General features: G+C 50.2%; 2 protein-coding genes across 2 annotated transcripts; one reads left to right on the top strand and one right to left on the bottom strand.

The window, feature by feature from the left end:
* Positions 1-7,081: 7,081 nt before the first annotated feature.
* On the bottom strand, positions 7,082-7,898 carry LOC124678126. The gene is made up of 2 exons (XM_047214050.1): positions 7,806-7,898; positions 7,082-7,684 (listed from the first exon to the last, which is right to left on the bottom strand). Exon 2 carries the CDS (start codon positions 7,641-7,643, stop codon positions 7,311-7,313), a length of 333 nt encoding a protein of 110 aa, XP_047070006.1. The 5' UTR covers positions 7,644-7,684; positions 7,806-7,898; the 3' UTR covers positions 7,082-7,310.
* Positions 7,899-12,413: 4,515 nt separating this feature from the next.
* Positions 12,414-16,030, top strand: LOC124674896 (14 kDa zinc-binding protein). The gene is made up of 5 exons (XM_047210949.1): positions 12,414-12,543; positions 14,059-14,116; positions 15,189-15,278; positions 15,428-15,545; positions 15,634-16,030. The coding sequence occupies exons 1-5, from the start codon at positions 12,488-12,490 to the stop codon at positions 15,699-15,701; spliced, it is 390 nt and encodes a 129-aa protein (XP_047066905.1). The 5' UTR covers positions 12,414-12,487; the 3' UTR covers positions 15,702-16,030.
* Positions 16,031-16,241: the final 211 nt, after the last annotated feature.

Here is a 16,241-nt window from a genome sequence, read left to right as displayed (position 1 = left end):
AGAATGTTTGCCAAGCCTTCGACATCATGCCTCGTGGGAGAAAGGAAGATGGCGGCATCATCCGCATAGAGAGAGACCCTGGGTCCTAGAATTCCTCCTGGCATAGCAGAAAGCAGCCCCGATTCTGTCGCCTTTTCAAGCAGCCTCTGAAGAGGGTCAATGGCGATGTCGAAAAGGAGAGGCGAGAGAGGATCGCCCTGACGAAGGCCTCGACCATGTAAGATGTCTTTTCCAGGGACTCCGTTGAGGATAATCCTGGAAGAGGCCGTGGAGAAAAGAGTCACCAGTAGGGCTCTCCACCTCTGAGGAAAACCAATACGTTGTAAGAGATCCAGCATGTAGTCCCAGCGAACCGTGTCAAAAGCCTTTGCGATGTCCAGCTTGATGAGGAGGGACGGTGTTCTGGTGCGGTGTAGCCGACGTGCAGTGTTCCTGACATACATGAAATTATCATGGATACTTCTTGTCTTGATGAAAGCACTCTGACTTCGGGAAACAAGGTCGTTCATCTTTGGGCTGAGACGACGTGCCATAGCTTTAGCAATGATCTTTGGGACCACATGTATGAGACTGATGGGTCTGAAGTCAGAGATAGATTCCGCACCGTCCTTCTTTGGCAGGAGCACGACGTTGGCAGTGTTGATGATGTGAAAATTAGAAGCCGACAGCTCGGAGAAGGCGTTGATCACGGCCATAAGGTCGGTCTTAATCACATCCCAACAGGATCGGAAGAAGGCGATGGAGAAACCGTCAGGGCCCGGGGCCTTGTTGGCAGGCATGTCCTCAAGAGCCTCTTTAACTTCGTCTTCAGAGAAAGGCAGGCCGAGGTCCTCAAGAGGGTGGTTTGGGAGGTCCAAGGAATCCTAGTTGAAGTCAAGTGAACGGAGAGGGGGCCGGCCGAGAGTGCGCGAGAAATGGTCAAAGATCAGCCCGGCTTTATCTTCATGAGACACTTCCCATCCGGAGTTATGCTTGAGTCTGACGAAGTGATTTTTACGCTTCCTCGCGTTGACCCTCAGGTGGAAAAACTTGGTGTTGGCGTCGCCCTCACGGAGGTATCTAATTCTGGAAGCTTGTCGCTTGCGGGACCTCTCGAGTGCTGCAAGACCTTTGACCCGGCGTTTCAGATTGGCACGGAGCCAACATTCCTCTTCGGAGAGAGCGCGAGATTCTTGAGCCACGTCCAGCTCCAAGATGACGTCCAGGGCCATGAGCAGTTGTAACTTGCTGTCAGAGAAGAGGCCCTTGCTCCAGGATCTGAGCCCTTGTGCAGTGGCCTTGAGCTTGTGATTGATGATATGAACCGGATGAGTATGGGAGGATGGCACAGACCAGGCTCGTTGGACCACCTCCATAAACCCCGGCATCTTGGTCCAGAAGGACTCAAAACGAAACACCGGAGGTTTCCGCGGACCGCTCTGGTTGGATAGCAGGAGAGGGCAGTGGTCCGACAAAGACGAGGACAGGGCGTGAAGCACATGATTTTCGAACGTGAGGTCCCAAGCCGTATTGCAGAAAGCCCGATCGAGGCGCACAAGAGTGGGAGTTTGCCTTTCATTGCTCCAGGTAAACTTACGATTTTGTAGCTTCAGCTCGTTGAGCTGACAAGTGGTGAGGGCTTTTTTGAACAGGCCCATAAGGCGGAAGTTGAGATTGCTGTTGTTCTTATCTTCCGCTTTGTAGATGAGATTAAAATATCCAATGATGAGCCATTTGGAGTCGTCAGAAGGCTTGGTTGCGATGATCTCGTTGAGGAAAGCTTCTTTTTCGGCGTGGTCTGTAGGGCCATACACAGTGGTAAGCTTGAAAGAGGTGCCGCAGGCCCGAATGAAGATGTTAGCCGAGATCAAGTAAGTGCCGAGGTGGACGTTGGAGACCTCTACATGATCCTCGTTCCACAGTAAGAGGATGCCGCCACGAGTGCCAATGGCCGGCCGATGGGCGAAGGAGCGAAGTCTAAAAACGCCGATGTAAGAAGCCGTTTGTTGATCGATGTGGTCGAGCTTGGTCTCTTGAATGCAAGCAATATGACAGCGGGTATCGGCGAGGAAGGCGTGAACGGTGTCTTTACGGCCTTGGTCATTGAGACCACGAGTGTTCCAATCAGCGATAGAGATGTCCGGACCGATCATAGCGAAGTAAAAACAAGTCGGGGTGGCAGCACTACAAAGACGAAAGCAGGGAGTTGTCCAACAAAGATGACAAGAAGAGGGAAACGCGGCTGGAGAAGCCAAACTAAACAGTCACGTCAAGGGCCCCGGACTCGCACCCTCCTGGGCCTCCCATAGCGATAAGCGACTCTTCAGCATCGGCCATGCTACGGATGTTGAGCTTGAAAAGCTTGGTGAGGGCCTCGATCGTCTTGTCCGGAAGCGGCGTGCGGAACTTGTCGATGTAAGCCTTCCTAGCGTCCAACAGAGGGACACCAACATCGGCCACCCCCATCTTTGTGTTTAGAACTTGGATGGCTTTATCTAAAGCATGCATCTTCGGCTTGTTGCTCAACCGGGCGCTGCGCCTCATCTCAGAAGAGGGCTGGATCTCTGGATGCTTGGGTAGAGGCGGAGCCGGCGAAGGGCATGGAAGGAGCGGCGCTTGAGGAGGCACGAAGAGGTTGCCGATGGTGGCATGAGCATCCTCCACAAACACAGGGTCGTCGGGCGCCTGATTGAAGACCTCCACAGCGGTGTTGTCCGCAGCGTCTTCCCAAGAGTCCGGCACCACGGCCGGACAAAGCGCCGGAGAAGGGGTCGCATGACGAAGAGGCGAGGACGGGGGCGTAGCGACGTTGTCCAGCTCTTCTTCTGTCCAAGAGCTGGGGAGGGGCGGCTGGTTCAGCACTTGAGGCGGGGGCGAGGCCAACCGCGAGAACCCCTGGGTGAAGGCTGGCGGCAGCTCTTTGATAGTGGAAGACCAGTCCTTGCCGGCCGTGTCGCAAGAGATGACGGAGGGGAGCTTCATCCGCTTCGGGGGCTCGTCGCAAAGAGGGAGAGGAGCTTCCTCCGCATCAGGGGCAGCGGCACCGTGCTGCTTGACGAAGTGGCGGCGGTAACCATCGCGACGGCCAAAAAAACCGTCGGCCACGCGCCCATAAGAACGTCCCTCTCTGTTGCCATGGTGATGTCCCGCAGACTTGGCGCGGAGGGAGCGGGAGGAGTAGCGGCTTGAGGACTCACGGCGAGGCTTCCTCCGATCTTCGTCATCGTCGTCCTCCCTGTGGTGGCGTTTGCGTAGCATCCTGTCGTCGCAGCGAGAGCCCTTGCGAGAGCGACTGCGTCGACGGTCCTTAGACTCCGCTGAAGGAGAGCGATGATTGCTCTTGGCCCTGGACAGGGAGCGGCGCGGCGCTCGGTGATCGTCCTCCCGAGAGCGAGAGTGGAGCGTGTCGTTGAGGTCTCCTGAGACAACCGAGTGTGCCCACCCGCGTCGTTCGCTGTCGTCGCGGCGTTGTTGGAAGGCCGGGCCGAGCTCACCCAGAGCTGGGATGGGGGCCGGCAGGATGGAGCCCGTACCCACGTCCACGGGCCGACCGTCGATGGTGCCCAAGTGGCAACTTGGCAAGGAGTGCACAGTCGGTTTGAAGCTGGTGATCGGTTCGCCACCGTCGAGGACCGGAGCGGCGGTGTAGTCCTCGACGCAATCCACGTGAAGGAGAACACGGAAAGAGACGCCCCTTTTCCACTGATCAGGGCGATCCTCGTCGATGCGTACCTTGGAGGAGAGGCCGCCTGCTCCCTTGTTCACAAGCGTGCACCATAGGACTTTGGGGATGCGATGAGGAGAAGGCGTCCAAGCCCAAAGCCCAAAGGAGGAGGTGTCCTCCATGGTGGTGAAGCCGTCGTCGAAGCGTTGGACAGCGCACTTGCGTCCCACGAGTTGGTCCACCACCTCCGGCCTCCAAGCGAAAGGGGGGAGACCGTCGACAACCACGTGGACGCGGAAGTGGAGGTCGGCGTTGTAGGCGTGGGAGATGGCACGCCATGGACGAAAGTGGACGTCGAGGCCATCCATCTTGAAGTTGCAGCGCTCCGTGCGCATGACCTCCTCCCGCAGCTCGACGGAGGAAAACTTCACCAGGTACTGCTCCGGGTAATGGGCGCTCACCAGCAGCTCGGAAGCACGTAGGCGGAACTTACGGCGAAAAACATCCTCCACGTCGGAGCGATCCGTCCCTGACGGCGCCGCGATAACCCACGCCACGATGGCGGTGCTCTCCCAGTCCAAACGCTCGCGGTCGAGGTCGTATGAAGTCGCGATGAAGCAGGTATCCTCCTCCTCGCGTGTGGAAGGGTGGCCGAGGAAGGACATGGCCGTCCGAGGAGGAAGGGGCACGCTCTGTCGCCGTGGCCTGCTTGACGGAGGCGGACGAAGTTGGGGTCGACGGTAACGTGGGAGGGAGCAGGAGGCGACTAGGTGGTGAGGGGAGCTGCAACGATGGCAGACCCTGGCCACCGCTTTTGTAGACGAGGGAGCCGAGCGGGCGACGCCTCGGGTCGAGGAGCCGAGGCGGTAGCGGCCTCCATTGAGTGGATCGGCAACCCTTCGGGCTTCCCGTCGCGCGCGGCGGGACATAACTATTGTCCAGCCGTCTTCCGAGGTGGTGTCGGCCGGATCCAGCCGTGCCGAGAAGCGTGGAGAAGATGAGACGTCCTGTTGGTTCAAACAGCGGTGGTGGGCCCCACGGGCGCGGTCGGACGCAGGCGCAGGCAGGATGAACCGCACGGACTTGCGTGGACCTTGTCTCGTCGGAGCTCCCGTAGCGGATGGAGCGCAGAGGATCCCTGCCGGAGTGGAAGAAGAAGCCGGGGTGGGCGACGATGCTGCGCGGCGCCATGCAGACAGGGATGCGCAGATGGCCTCGCTTTCCTTGCGTGAAGGCTCGTCGAGGGAGGGGCTTCTGACGACCAAGCTCTGGAGCCGAGGAGGTGTCCTCCCGACGCACGCCGGCGGTCGGAGGGCGCGGGGCGGGGCCGCCGCCGCAGATCTTTGATCGGAACTCTTGGATGTTGGAGCTGAGAGAGCCACAACGGTTGGGGAAAAACCCGGTGGAAGGGAGGGAGGCGGTGGAGGGAGGTGGCGAGCCTCAGGGGAGCGTCGCGAGAGGAGAGGGGGAGCACCGTAGGGGAGCGGCGGGGCGCCGTCGCGCCGGACGGCGTCGCGGGAGCGAGGAGCTCTAACGGTCATCTCGCTTGATTCTCCACAAGTGAACCAAGTATCCCGCAGGGAGAAGTTAAAATCTTGTGGAGCTATGAGCTTTCAAAAATTCTTAACTAGTATTCCAAAATTTACAACATTGCTTACACTTTATCTTCAAAATTTTACAATTTTACTAGTAAGTAAAGTTATTTATAGTTGGAAAAGTTACATATTTAGACGTATGACAAAGCTTGCAAAACAAGAACGAACCCGAAGATTGTTGAATTATCATGAGTGACGCCCCATGTCATGGAAAGAGAACGCGAACAAAGTGGGTACTCTTGAACCCGAAATTACTTAGTCTAGAATCAAGTTATATAGTGTAGCAATACCGACATGTTGGGAAATAGGAGTTTCCTTTAGACTGCTTATTAAGGACTTATCATTTTTATGTAAGGTACATATTTTTAAATTTGGGTTTAAAAATTGGCACGCATGCACATACATGCATCTACATGCAGAAATTTTGTGGAGGCACTCATTCCCCCCTTTTCTTCTCTCTCTCTTCACTACAGTAGCTTGGGAGCCTTATCCTCTCTCCCGGGCCGAGCCAAGGCTCTTCCCGGCGGTGATGCCGCCAGGAGGGTGCTGAGGCGAGGCGCCGGCCACCGTAGTGTACAGCATAGGTCTAGTTCTTTGTTTGTTTGGTCCATGATGGCGTCTAGGAGTAGTGCGCGAGATCTCCCTGGCCGGATCTTGTGCGTCCTGTGGACGTTCCTCTTCTTCACGACGCGCTGGTGGCGAGCGCGGTTGGGGAGGAAGGAGCGCGCCCCGGGGATCTCCTTCAATAAGGCTATGGAGTGGAGCTTCTACGTTCTGATGCCCTGGCGCTGCATCAGGAGGTCCTTCTGTGCTTCCGAGGTGGAAGGACATGGAGCGGGATTTGGAGGCAAGCTCGGTCAATAAGTGCTATCTCCAGATCAACGGAAAAGAAGCAGCGGAGCAACTCCTGGCTGGCCGTGGTGGCAAGGAGGAGCGGCTCCGTCGCTTGCTGGCCTTCTCCGACTCTCTCCCCTTGGCCTGCCGTGGTGGCGAGGGAGGGTGGTGAGTCGTCGTCCCGGTTATGATCTGGTACCCCATCGACAACCACCTGGAGCTGAAGCGCGGGTGGGATTGCGGTCTTCCTTCTGCTCGATGCCGTCAAGGAGACGGTGTCCCCGCGGAGGAAGGCTGGCCTCCCCGTCCTCCTCCGGCTCCCCCTTATGCTGCAGATCCTCGAGCACATCACGCGGCTACCAAGTTTGCCGCTGCGTTCTTCTCTGACTGAAGGCATTGGTCAGCTAAAGCGCCAAGAAGGCGCTATCCTGAACCTAGCCGGAGTTACCCCCTGTGTGCTGCCAAGTGGTTTGTCCCCGGCGGTGCTCAGGCAGCCGGAGTTGGAAGCTCTCTGCCGGTGTTGGGATACAAGGACCTGATCGCGTTTCGTTTTCGCTTTCTAGGATCCTTGTTGAAATTTGCCAGTTTGAGTCTGTAATTTTCTTTTATTTCTAGGTCTGGTTTGTAAGTTGTCCCCACCGCTTTTAATATATGCAGCTCGGGATCCTTCGGGATCCAACCCATGTTCAAAAAAAAAAAAAACATGCAGAAATTTTGTTAGAAATTTTTGGAAGAAAGGAAATACGGATTTTGGTGCCCTATCAGGTACCCCTGATCGGGTATAGTTGAGTATTCGTGCTAGATGATATTATAATCCATATTAAGGAGTTCCAGCGGTTGATGTTGCAGTGGCTTACCTAGTAACCAGAGTTAAATTTTTGCTGGGGACAGATTTCTTGAATTCTCATCGAGAATCTTTTCACTTGTTTTTGTTTTATAATCCATATATTCATGTTTCTATTCCGTATTACATAACTATTCCGTATTTATACATAACTAAGAAAAAAAGTGAAATTCACCCTCTTCTCTCAAGAACATAACTAAAAATCAAATACACTTCAAAGAAAACCAACTCTTGAAAATTTACAGAGGAAAAAAGCTGTCCACATATTCAGCGGTAAACGGGGGTCCCTCCACGGTAAGTCACATCAGGCAAACGCACGCACGTACGTAGAGGTACAACCACACACAGAACGACGCCTTCCTGCCGGCCCGCGAAGAAGAACACGCGGTCGTCTTCAGGACGCCTTCTCCTGCTCCGCGGACGACGAAGCTTCTTGGTGGGCCTCGTCGCCGCGCTTCACGTCGGCGTCGGCCGTGGCCTGGCCGGCGCCGCCGATTTGGTAGGCGTTCTGGTTCTGTCGGTGGTGCTTGCAGCGGAATGATCCGGGGTGCGTGGTGGGCGCGCAGACGCAGGAGTGGACGGTGACCCCTCTGGCGGAGCCGACGAGGCTGAAGAGGGAGTCGTTGGACCACGACTTCCTCACGCCGAGGCCCTGCACCCTCGGCGCCTGCGCGTACCGGTACGCGCGCCGCTCGCTCTCCGTCATCACCGGGCTGCCGCTGTCCATGGCCGCCGGTCTCTGCCTTTTCGCCGCTCTCTTCTGCCTATCTGATCATCAGAACAGATAGAACAAGTGATGATTTTAGTTACCTTATGCGCAGAGTTACAATCAGAGGGTAGCTGAAAGATCAAAGCCCAAGTTGAGCAGGAGTATCGCCGAGAGATTTACCTCGCGAGGACGACTGGTGATTGCTGCGATGAAGGGGACGCTCGTGATTCGGCTGTCTGCTGAAATCTTCAAAGGACTGGTTGAAACACCCGGAACCGGAAGTCCCAGTATTAATAGCGGAAGGGGCACGGGCGGCATACTATATGGCACGTCGGCTGTGATGTGTCGTGTGGTTGTTGACGCATCCAACACCGTTTCTTTGGACCGAGCAAGTAACCCGCACCCAGGTGCACGGCCACATGTCCATCATCGGTCCACAGAGAAACTTCTGCACGGCTCGATCACCAGTAATCTAGCCGAGAGAGCGCGCAAATTAATCGCATTAGCACAGTACGTAACTAAACATTCGCTAGAACCTTCTTTTGGCCGTTCCAGGAGGCAACAAAAGCGCAGGTAGCCAACGCATGCACAGCTTGCTGTTGGCCGACTTCATGGCTGCTTCCATTTCTTGGATCTTTGCGTTGCGTCCATCTGAAACCACGATAATCAAATCGGACATTCCAAGATTCCCCCGTCTCCACATTGCTCGGCGTTTCAAGAAGGGTAGGTGCATAGCAGAGCAGCCTTTGACTAACCTAGCTGGCGAACAGGATCCTGGTTAAAGAATACTCTTACATCGGACACGATTGATCGGCTGTGCTCCACTCCATCAGCCGAACATATGCGATGACATACTGATTCTCCAAGAAAAGGAAACACAATACTTTGCTCATCATGTGAGTTTTCTTTAGCAAAGAGTGAATAAGCAGGCATGCAGAAAGGATGGTGCTTCTTCTGCCTGTCCTCCCATTTTTTGTTCTTTCTTTTCTTTTTTTGAACAGGGGAAGGTCCCGAAGGACCTAGAGCAACTTTTCATTATCCGCGGTGGTGATACAAATTACAGAAAGGGTCCAGGAAAAGTAGGAAATTACAAATCGACCCACACATTTAGCACAAAGGACCTTTGACTGAGAAATGAAAACGCGATCAAGTCCAGCTCCGGTTCCACCACCAAAGAGCTCGCCGGAGCCAACCTCCATGCCACCGGGGACGAAACCACTTGGGGCATGGAGGCGGGAGCAAACTCCGACGAAGCAGCAAGGCCTCCGCTGTGGCATCATGGCCTGGAGGTTGATGTAGACCTGCTTCCGCCGACTGGAGAAACCCGTCGCCGACGAAGGAGGAGGGAGTGGTCGCCCTACGACCAGTTGGGACGACTGCCGATCGGGGACAGCCGTGGAGAAACTCCCGGGAGCAGCTGCAGTTGTCCCCCGACGCAAACCCAAGAGGAGGCATAAGAAGATCTGGAGCTTCCAGCCGCTCTCGCCACCACGGCGAGCACCGAGCAGGAAGCACAAAGCTTCAGCCGCCCTGGATCTGCACATAGCTGCAGCCATGACCCCGAATCCGAGATCCAGAGTCCTGACCACACCTTCAAGCTTATTCTTGGACAGGGTATAGAAGATCTTGAGCAGCAGCCAGCAGCACCTCGCCGTCGGCACCACCAGGACCTCTCTCACCGGCCACCCATCGCCGCTTGGAAGCGCGGGGAGCTCACCATCCATCGGCATATCGCCATACTCCACTAGGGGAACACAAGCCAGACCTAGACTACTATATACAGAGGAGGCTCGGCCTCCCCTCTCCCAGTCACTCCGGCCGGCGAGGCCGCCGGAGGAGAGGGAGAGGGGAGCCGGCGGAGAAAGATGGACTCTCAAAACACTGTTCACGCGTGAGAGGGGAGGAGGGGGAAAATTTGTTCTTTCTTTTCAACACTTGTGCCGTAATATAGTTTTTTTTTTAGCTTGAACAACTTTATAACCAACATGAGGATCAAACAGAGTTTATTACGGAGGTTTGAAAGAGGATTGCGGACGCCTAAGCTAAGCTAGGCGGGAGCTAAAGAGGGGGGGGGAGCTCAAGGGGGTCATATCCATTACACCAAGAAATAAGAAAGGAGGTTGAGGAGGAGGTGTTACATCGAAAGGCCCAGAGCCTAACATACTCAATAAATCTGCGAGAGACAAGGGACAGACTCTCCACAATGTTGTTGAAAGTCAGTGCGTTTATGCGCTTCCAGATGTTCCAAGCGATAGTCGTGTTGATGGTAAGTTCCTCATAGCTGCAGTTGCGCTTAAGGCAGAAGTCAGAGAGACTGGTGTAGGCGCGAGGGTCAAAACCACGGTGGAAGAAGTCCCAAATTTCAACCGCCCGAGGGCAGAAGAGCAGCAATTGGTCAGTATCTTCATCGAGGTTGCAGGAGAGGCAAGCAACCGAGGTAGCGAGGTGATGCCGGAACCGCTGTTCGTTAGTGGGGATTCGTTTCTTCCGAGCAAGCTAGCAGAAGATCTTGCACTTTAAGGGGGCAGCACTCCTCCAAACCACGGGCGCCACGTCATCAATCTGCAAATGCCTGAAAGAGTTGACATAGAAACACTTGTTTGAGAGTTTTTTGTTAGAGAGGCGGGTGTCACGTAAGTCCGAAACATCAAGACGGAGGTCCACCAGGCTCAACTCGGAAGACAAGGCTCGAAGGTCGTCTGCCACGACAGCAGTGAGACGTGGTCCAAGGGAGCTACCGAGGCCCAAGGATAGAACGGTCGCAACGTTGATGTTAGGGCGGGTTGAGTGAGAGAAGAGGTTGGGGAAACGTTCGTGGAGGGTTGATCATCAAGCCAGAGATCCAACCAGAAGGCCACGGAGACCCCATTTCCCAGGGAAACCTTGGAGATGGAGCCAAAAGAAGCAAGCCCGGCTACAATGGAGAATTAAATTTTAAAGTACAAGATGTAGGAGAAATTCAATTCGACTCCCCGGTGCGTATGCTCCCTCTACCAAAAAAACATATTTCGAAATGTCAAAAAATTTGGATAAAAAATTCTACATGTACATCTCCATAATGTATGTGCATTCGCTAAGTTTCACGAAAAACCAATATTTTTTTTGGTCTATGTAAAAAGGAGAAACTTTATCTCGTGAAAAGCATTATTTTTAGCACTGAATTTTGTCTTTTTTACACACGTCACATGATAAGTCGATTTTTTATGAAACGACTTTGTGAGCGCGTAGGACGTGAAGATGTACGTACAAATTTTTTGTTTCAATTTTTTGAAATTTAAAATGTTCATAACATGCATTTCAAAATATAGGGAGCATATGCACCCATGTTTCAAAACACCACTCCCATGTACTTATGTAAGTGTCGACTAAGGTATGGAGAAGCACTGATCCTTAAAGTGCAAAATATCAGATGATGGCTAGGAAAAAGCGTATGAGCAGCGGTTTTAGCATCAACTCAATGTCTCTGCTACTTGCCTCTCTTGCCCTCAAGATGAAGACACGGACTGCCTGCTTCTCTCATGCTCCCGGACCAGAAAGTTCGGAACTTCTTCCACCACAATTTCGACGCCCACGATTTCACCAGCTTCACCGACCTTTGGCTCTCGCGTTGCCATAGCTTCGAGGAATCCACTATCAACACAACCATCACCTGGAACATTTGGAATAGGAGAAATGCTCTCACTTCCAGTGGCGTTGTGGATAACATCTAATGTTAGACTTTGGGTCTATCGCTGCAACACCCGTCCTCTAAAATACTTGTAATGTTCCCCTTGTGTAAGGGAGCTCCTATTGCATGCTTTAAGCGGGAGCAAGTCTCCCTCCCGCCTGAAGCATTAGCTTATGGGCCTCCCGGCAGCGGCCCAACAAAAGGTACTCCCTCTTTTTTGGTTCTTTTCTTTTCTTTTTTTTCTGTTTTTTTATTTTTAAATCTGAAGTTTTAGAAAACCGAACATTTTTCAAAAATATTTTTAAAAAGTAAAGATTTTTAAAACTGAACATTTTTTAGAATGAAACAAATTTCTGAGTGAACATTTTTTAAACCTAAACTTTTTCAACGTGTAAACAAATTTTGAATCTAAACAAATTTCAAAGTTGAGAAAAGTTAAAAAATTAAATATGAACAGATTTCAAAAAAATCAAAATCTGAACAAAATTCGAATATGAAAAAAATTTCATAGTCTGAACAAATTTCATAGTTTGAATAAATTTTAAATATGAACAAATTTCGTAGTATGGACAAATTTCGAAATTTGAACAAACTTTAAATCTGAAAAAAATTCGAAAAATTTCGAAATTGAAAAGGTTCGAAATAAACTGAACAAAAGACCATTGAACAAACTTAAATCAGAAGGAATGGAAAAAACAAAAAAAGGAAACCTAAAGCCTGAAGGAGACAAAGCAGTCTCTCCTCTCGTTAGATGGGCCCGGCTCAGAACTGCTTTCCCTAAGTGGCGGCGTCCCAGGTATCCTCCGCATTGAGCGGAGAATAGGGTTTGCCCTTGTGTACTCTTTGCGTGGTTATTTATAAAAGTTCAGTTCAGGCTGGTGTTAGCCCGTTGTAGTCCATGTTAAAAAAAAAAACTGCTGTGTGCCTGCCACGTCAGTCACGCACACGACTAATCCGCTTTCTGCTTCTCTTTGCGTCAACTGGTGTTCCCTACCCTGAGTCCCTGAGATGTGAACTGACCGAGAAGCCCAGGGCTCCAGCGTCCAGCAGAGGCCAAACAGGAAGGGTAAAACGGTAAATCGAGGAGCAAAGCGAGGGTTTCTGGTTTGGGCCTGTCGTGCTCTTTATCTACGGAGCTCCGGCGGCGACCAGCACCACCGGGCGCTCGAGGAGTTGGATCGTTCCCTCACCAACCATGGCGTCGGAGAAAGAGGCGGCGCTCGCGGCCGTGCCCAACGACAACCCCACCATGTGAGTCCCCTGCACTCCCCTCTCCTACTGTCACAGAGCCCGCACTGATCCGTCGCAAGCTTAGCTGTTCCTCTGTTGACTGCTGCTTGATCTACGGGAGCGAGCTTCATTGCCTCATTGGTAGACGCTGTGGGATCATAGATTCGGGTTGTGATATTTCAGTACTGTCTCGATTAATTGAATGGGGATTGTAGGATTAGTACTTGTAAATGGGTAGTGCAGGACTGCAGGGTTGGTGACCTAATTGTCCCCAAATTTGCGCAATGGTTCTGTGGTGCTGGACTGCTGGGAGGTCACCAGTCTCGCTGTTATGAATCATGTCCCTAACCGACATGATGCAGTGTGCAAACCGGAGCCTTCCAAAAAAATGAAATAGGCCTATAGAAGACAATGACATTAGAACAAGCCCATTTGTTCATGGATTCTTTTTTTTAAGAGAAAAGTCTTTGCATCCCTTCTTTATAAAGAAAGCACACAGAAATTTCACTGGGAACACCAGTTTTACAACAGAAGGAACAGAAAGAAAAAGCTAGTACCACAAGCTAGGCAAACTCTTAGGCCTACTACATACACAGCCAGAAACAAAATGCTCACACAGGAGCTGGGCACAGGGTTGTGATTGTTCATGAATGTTCACTGTGTTCTTTATTGGTTTTTGTACAGCTGTATGTATCAGCTAAGTTCTATCACTGCTGGTATTATGCTTTTTTGATCATAATTATCTTTTGAACTAATCTGATTTGTTTGCTAAGACCACAAAATGTAACAACAGCTGGTTCATGTTTACCTACTAAAGTTTACGACTCCTGTGCGATCATAAGCAATAATTTGAGGAAGGCAACGTACCTAGTGCCAAGAAGAATCTGGTGCAATATGGACATTGATTGTGGCTATGGACCAACATGATTTTGGTGAAATCCTCACAAAACATCCTCAAACCACCCAAAGCAATTTACCATGTCCCCACTATGTTCATCTATCTCTTGTTGCCTTCACCTGTTCATCTATCTCTTTGTTGCCTTCACCTGTTCATCTATCTCTTGTCGTTCTCCACAACACCTCGCAGGCAAGAGCTGAGTTCCGTGGAAGCAGGAACTAGGGTGCGGGCATCCATAAAACACTCATGTTTCACTACTGCTGCTTACCAAACGGCCTTTAGATAAAACTGTTAGGTTTCAGTCCCTTATATTATGCCTATGAACTGCTATTGTAGACTTGATTCTTGCTACTGTAGCACCAATGCAAATATTTCTTGTTATCCCCAAATCACTAAAAAAATGGAGCCTCTTGGATCAGTCCTTATTATGATTATGACAGATTAAGGAACATGGCTTGGATCAGTGAGATATGATTTTATCAATAATTACAGTGCAGTGCTAGTTATTTATCTCAGGACGACTTGCTGAAATAGATCAGCTATTGCATGAGAGATACGAAAAAAGTGTAGCATTTAAATTGTGTGTAGCAAAGTCGTTTAGCAGGTGCATCCGTTTCTGAAATTTATTGCATATGCAGATTCGACAAGATCATTAAAAAGGAGATACCTTCCGATGTGGTGTATGAAGATGAGAAGGTATTTGTGTAAATGTAGTAATTGCCTTTATCTATATTCACTTAGGCTGAAAATTTATTACAGGTTAACTTGATCAATTACTGCTTTGCCATACTACTGTATATGCAAATATTCCTTGTTGACTAGAGATGCACATGCATTAAGTTCACCAGGGAAAAAGGGGTTTGTTTGCATGTACTTAGTATAAAGTTGGGGATACACAATTCCTGCGGAATGCGGGACTGCATAAGGAGATACTAGGATGGCCTCATTCAGTTAGGAACTAGAGCAACTAGGCAGATGAGCAATTCCAACTATAATCGTGTTGCCTCTTACTAGTGTTGTTAAAGCCATTCGTGGGCTGCAGATAACAGTAGACTTTTCAATATGATTAATCCTGAATGGTAATCTGAAGTTCTGAACCTTCCTGCTACAGTTTAGTTCTTGAGTTGTACCGATTTCCAAGAAAAGAATATGTACCTTAAGGAGAAACGGTAATAAATGGACCCACGTGTTTTCTTGTTTTGTCGATCTTGTCTGTTTTCTACAATGCCATTGTCAAGATAGAACAAATGAAAGATTGAAGTTTTATATGCATAGCTACTCATAGATGCTCCAGTCTTCACGCGGACACACAGCATGTACACATAATTTTACGAGACAATTTTGCGCATAATTTTGAATTGTTCCCTCCTTGTATTTTCACATATGCATTGGAGGGGACTAATATTTTGTTCTGCCAGTCAATCACTCAATCCCCGTATCCATGCATACCATTAGTTCGATGCTAGCATTCTTTGTAGGCCTTAAGAGAGCAAAAGCCATAGTTTCATTTTGTAAATGACTAGGCCACTTTCGGTACAAGACTATCAGGGTATGACGTTCTAACTACTAAAATGCCATCAGAATTGACTAGGCCACCTGGGTTGAATTGAATACTACTGTTTGTTGCTTTGGGATCTCCTAAATCCTCAATGTTCATCGATCTTATGTTCTTATGGGTCAACTGAAAGCTTTTGTGTCTTTGTTATTCCCCGTAGAATTTGGCAGCTGTACCCTAAAATGATAGAAGCGAACTGTGTATTCTTTCCAGGTTCTTGCTTTCAGAGACATAAATCCTCAAGCACCGATCCATATTGTAATCATTCCCAAAGTCAAGGATGGACTAAGTGGCCTTTCAAAGGTAAATGCTCATCAATTATCGCAGTTTACGGTTTCCATTTTAAGCCAACTGCTCATGTAATGGGTTTACTATAAATCTTGCCTGAAGTGTACTTGTCCTAAAAAGAGAATACAATTTTACTGTCATTTTACTGTAATCATTGTCCCCAGGCAGAAGAGAGGCACGTAGAGATACTTGGCTTGCTCCTCTATGCTGCAAAAGTTATCGCAAAGCAGGAAGGACTGGAAGATGGCTATCGTATCGTCATCAACGATGGCCCTAGTGGATGTATGTCCCTTTTCCATGCCCTTGGATTAGTGAACATCTATTTCCTGACCCCTTTTTCCGTCGGTGACCTGATATCCTTATTTTGCAGGCCAATCTGTTTATCACATCCATGTCCATCTTCTTGGAGGCAGGCAGATGAACTGGCCACCGGGCTAAGCAACGCCTGCTTGATGATCAGTCTTCATGTCAAGGATGTTAGTTGCATCTCCCTTGAATAAGAGTTCCTGTAACTGACATAACAGACGGTGTGCTGAACTTGTGCTATATCCTACTATATCTATGCATTACCGGCACGATCCTCCTGTGATCTATGGACTTGAACTTGGTCCTCTTATTATTGACGTGTGTTGTGTTCTTGTTAGTCTGGCACACCTGTGAACCTTGTTACCTGTCAGTGGAAAAGCCAATGAACCTAGTGTTGTGTGCCTTTCTTTGGCATGATGATCTAGAGAGAATCAGTTGGTATGATTTTTTTTGGATCCTTTTGGGTCATGTGTCGTTTCAGTAATTAAATGTCGGCTAACCCTCTTGATTACAATATCTGGTGATTAGACCCCAGGTCTCCTGAATGCGATGCTGTTCAGACTCTTCTCTGACAGCTTCACTGCAGGGCGCGATGTACTTGAAACCAGCGAACGTGTTTGTGTGGTTGTAAGGCTTCAATTTCATTACGGACGAATGGCCTAATATAAACAG

This window comes from Lolium rigidum, chromosome 7 (assembly GCF_022539505.1).
Source record: "Lolium rigidum isolate FL_2022 chromosome 7, APGP_CSIRO_Lrig_0.1, whole genome shotgun sequence".
NCBI classification, from domain to species: Eukaryota; Viridiplantae; Streptophyta; class Magnoliopsida; order Poales; family Poaceae; genus Lolium; species Lolium rigidum.
The sequence above is the reverse complement of the archived record's forward strand: the minus strand, read 5'-3'. Positions and strand labels throughout refer to the sequence as shown.

Bases quoted from the DNA above. Each gene is read 5' to 3' on its own strand.
- LOC124674896 (XM_047210949.1), top strand. From the start codon at position 12,488: ATGGCGTCGGAGAAAGAGGCGGCGCTCGCGGCCGTGCCCAACGACAAC. The intron at 12,544-14,058 runs GTGAGTCCCCTG...TTGCATATGCAG, and splicing joins CCCAACGACAACCCCACCAT to ATTCGACAAGATCATTAAAA. The intron at 15,546-15,633 runs GTATGTCCCTTT...CTTATTTTGCAG, and splicing joins CAACGATGGCCCTAGTGGAT to GCCAATCTGTTTATCACATC.
- LOC124678126 (XM_047214050.1), bottom strand. From the start codon at position 7,643: ATGGACAGCGGCAGCCCGGTGATGACGGAGAGCGAGCGGCGCGCGTAC.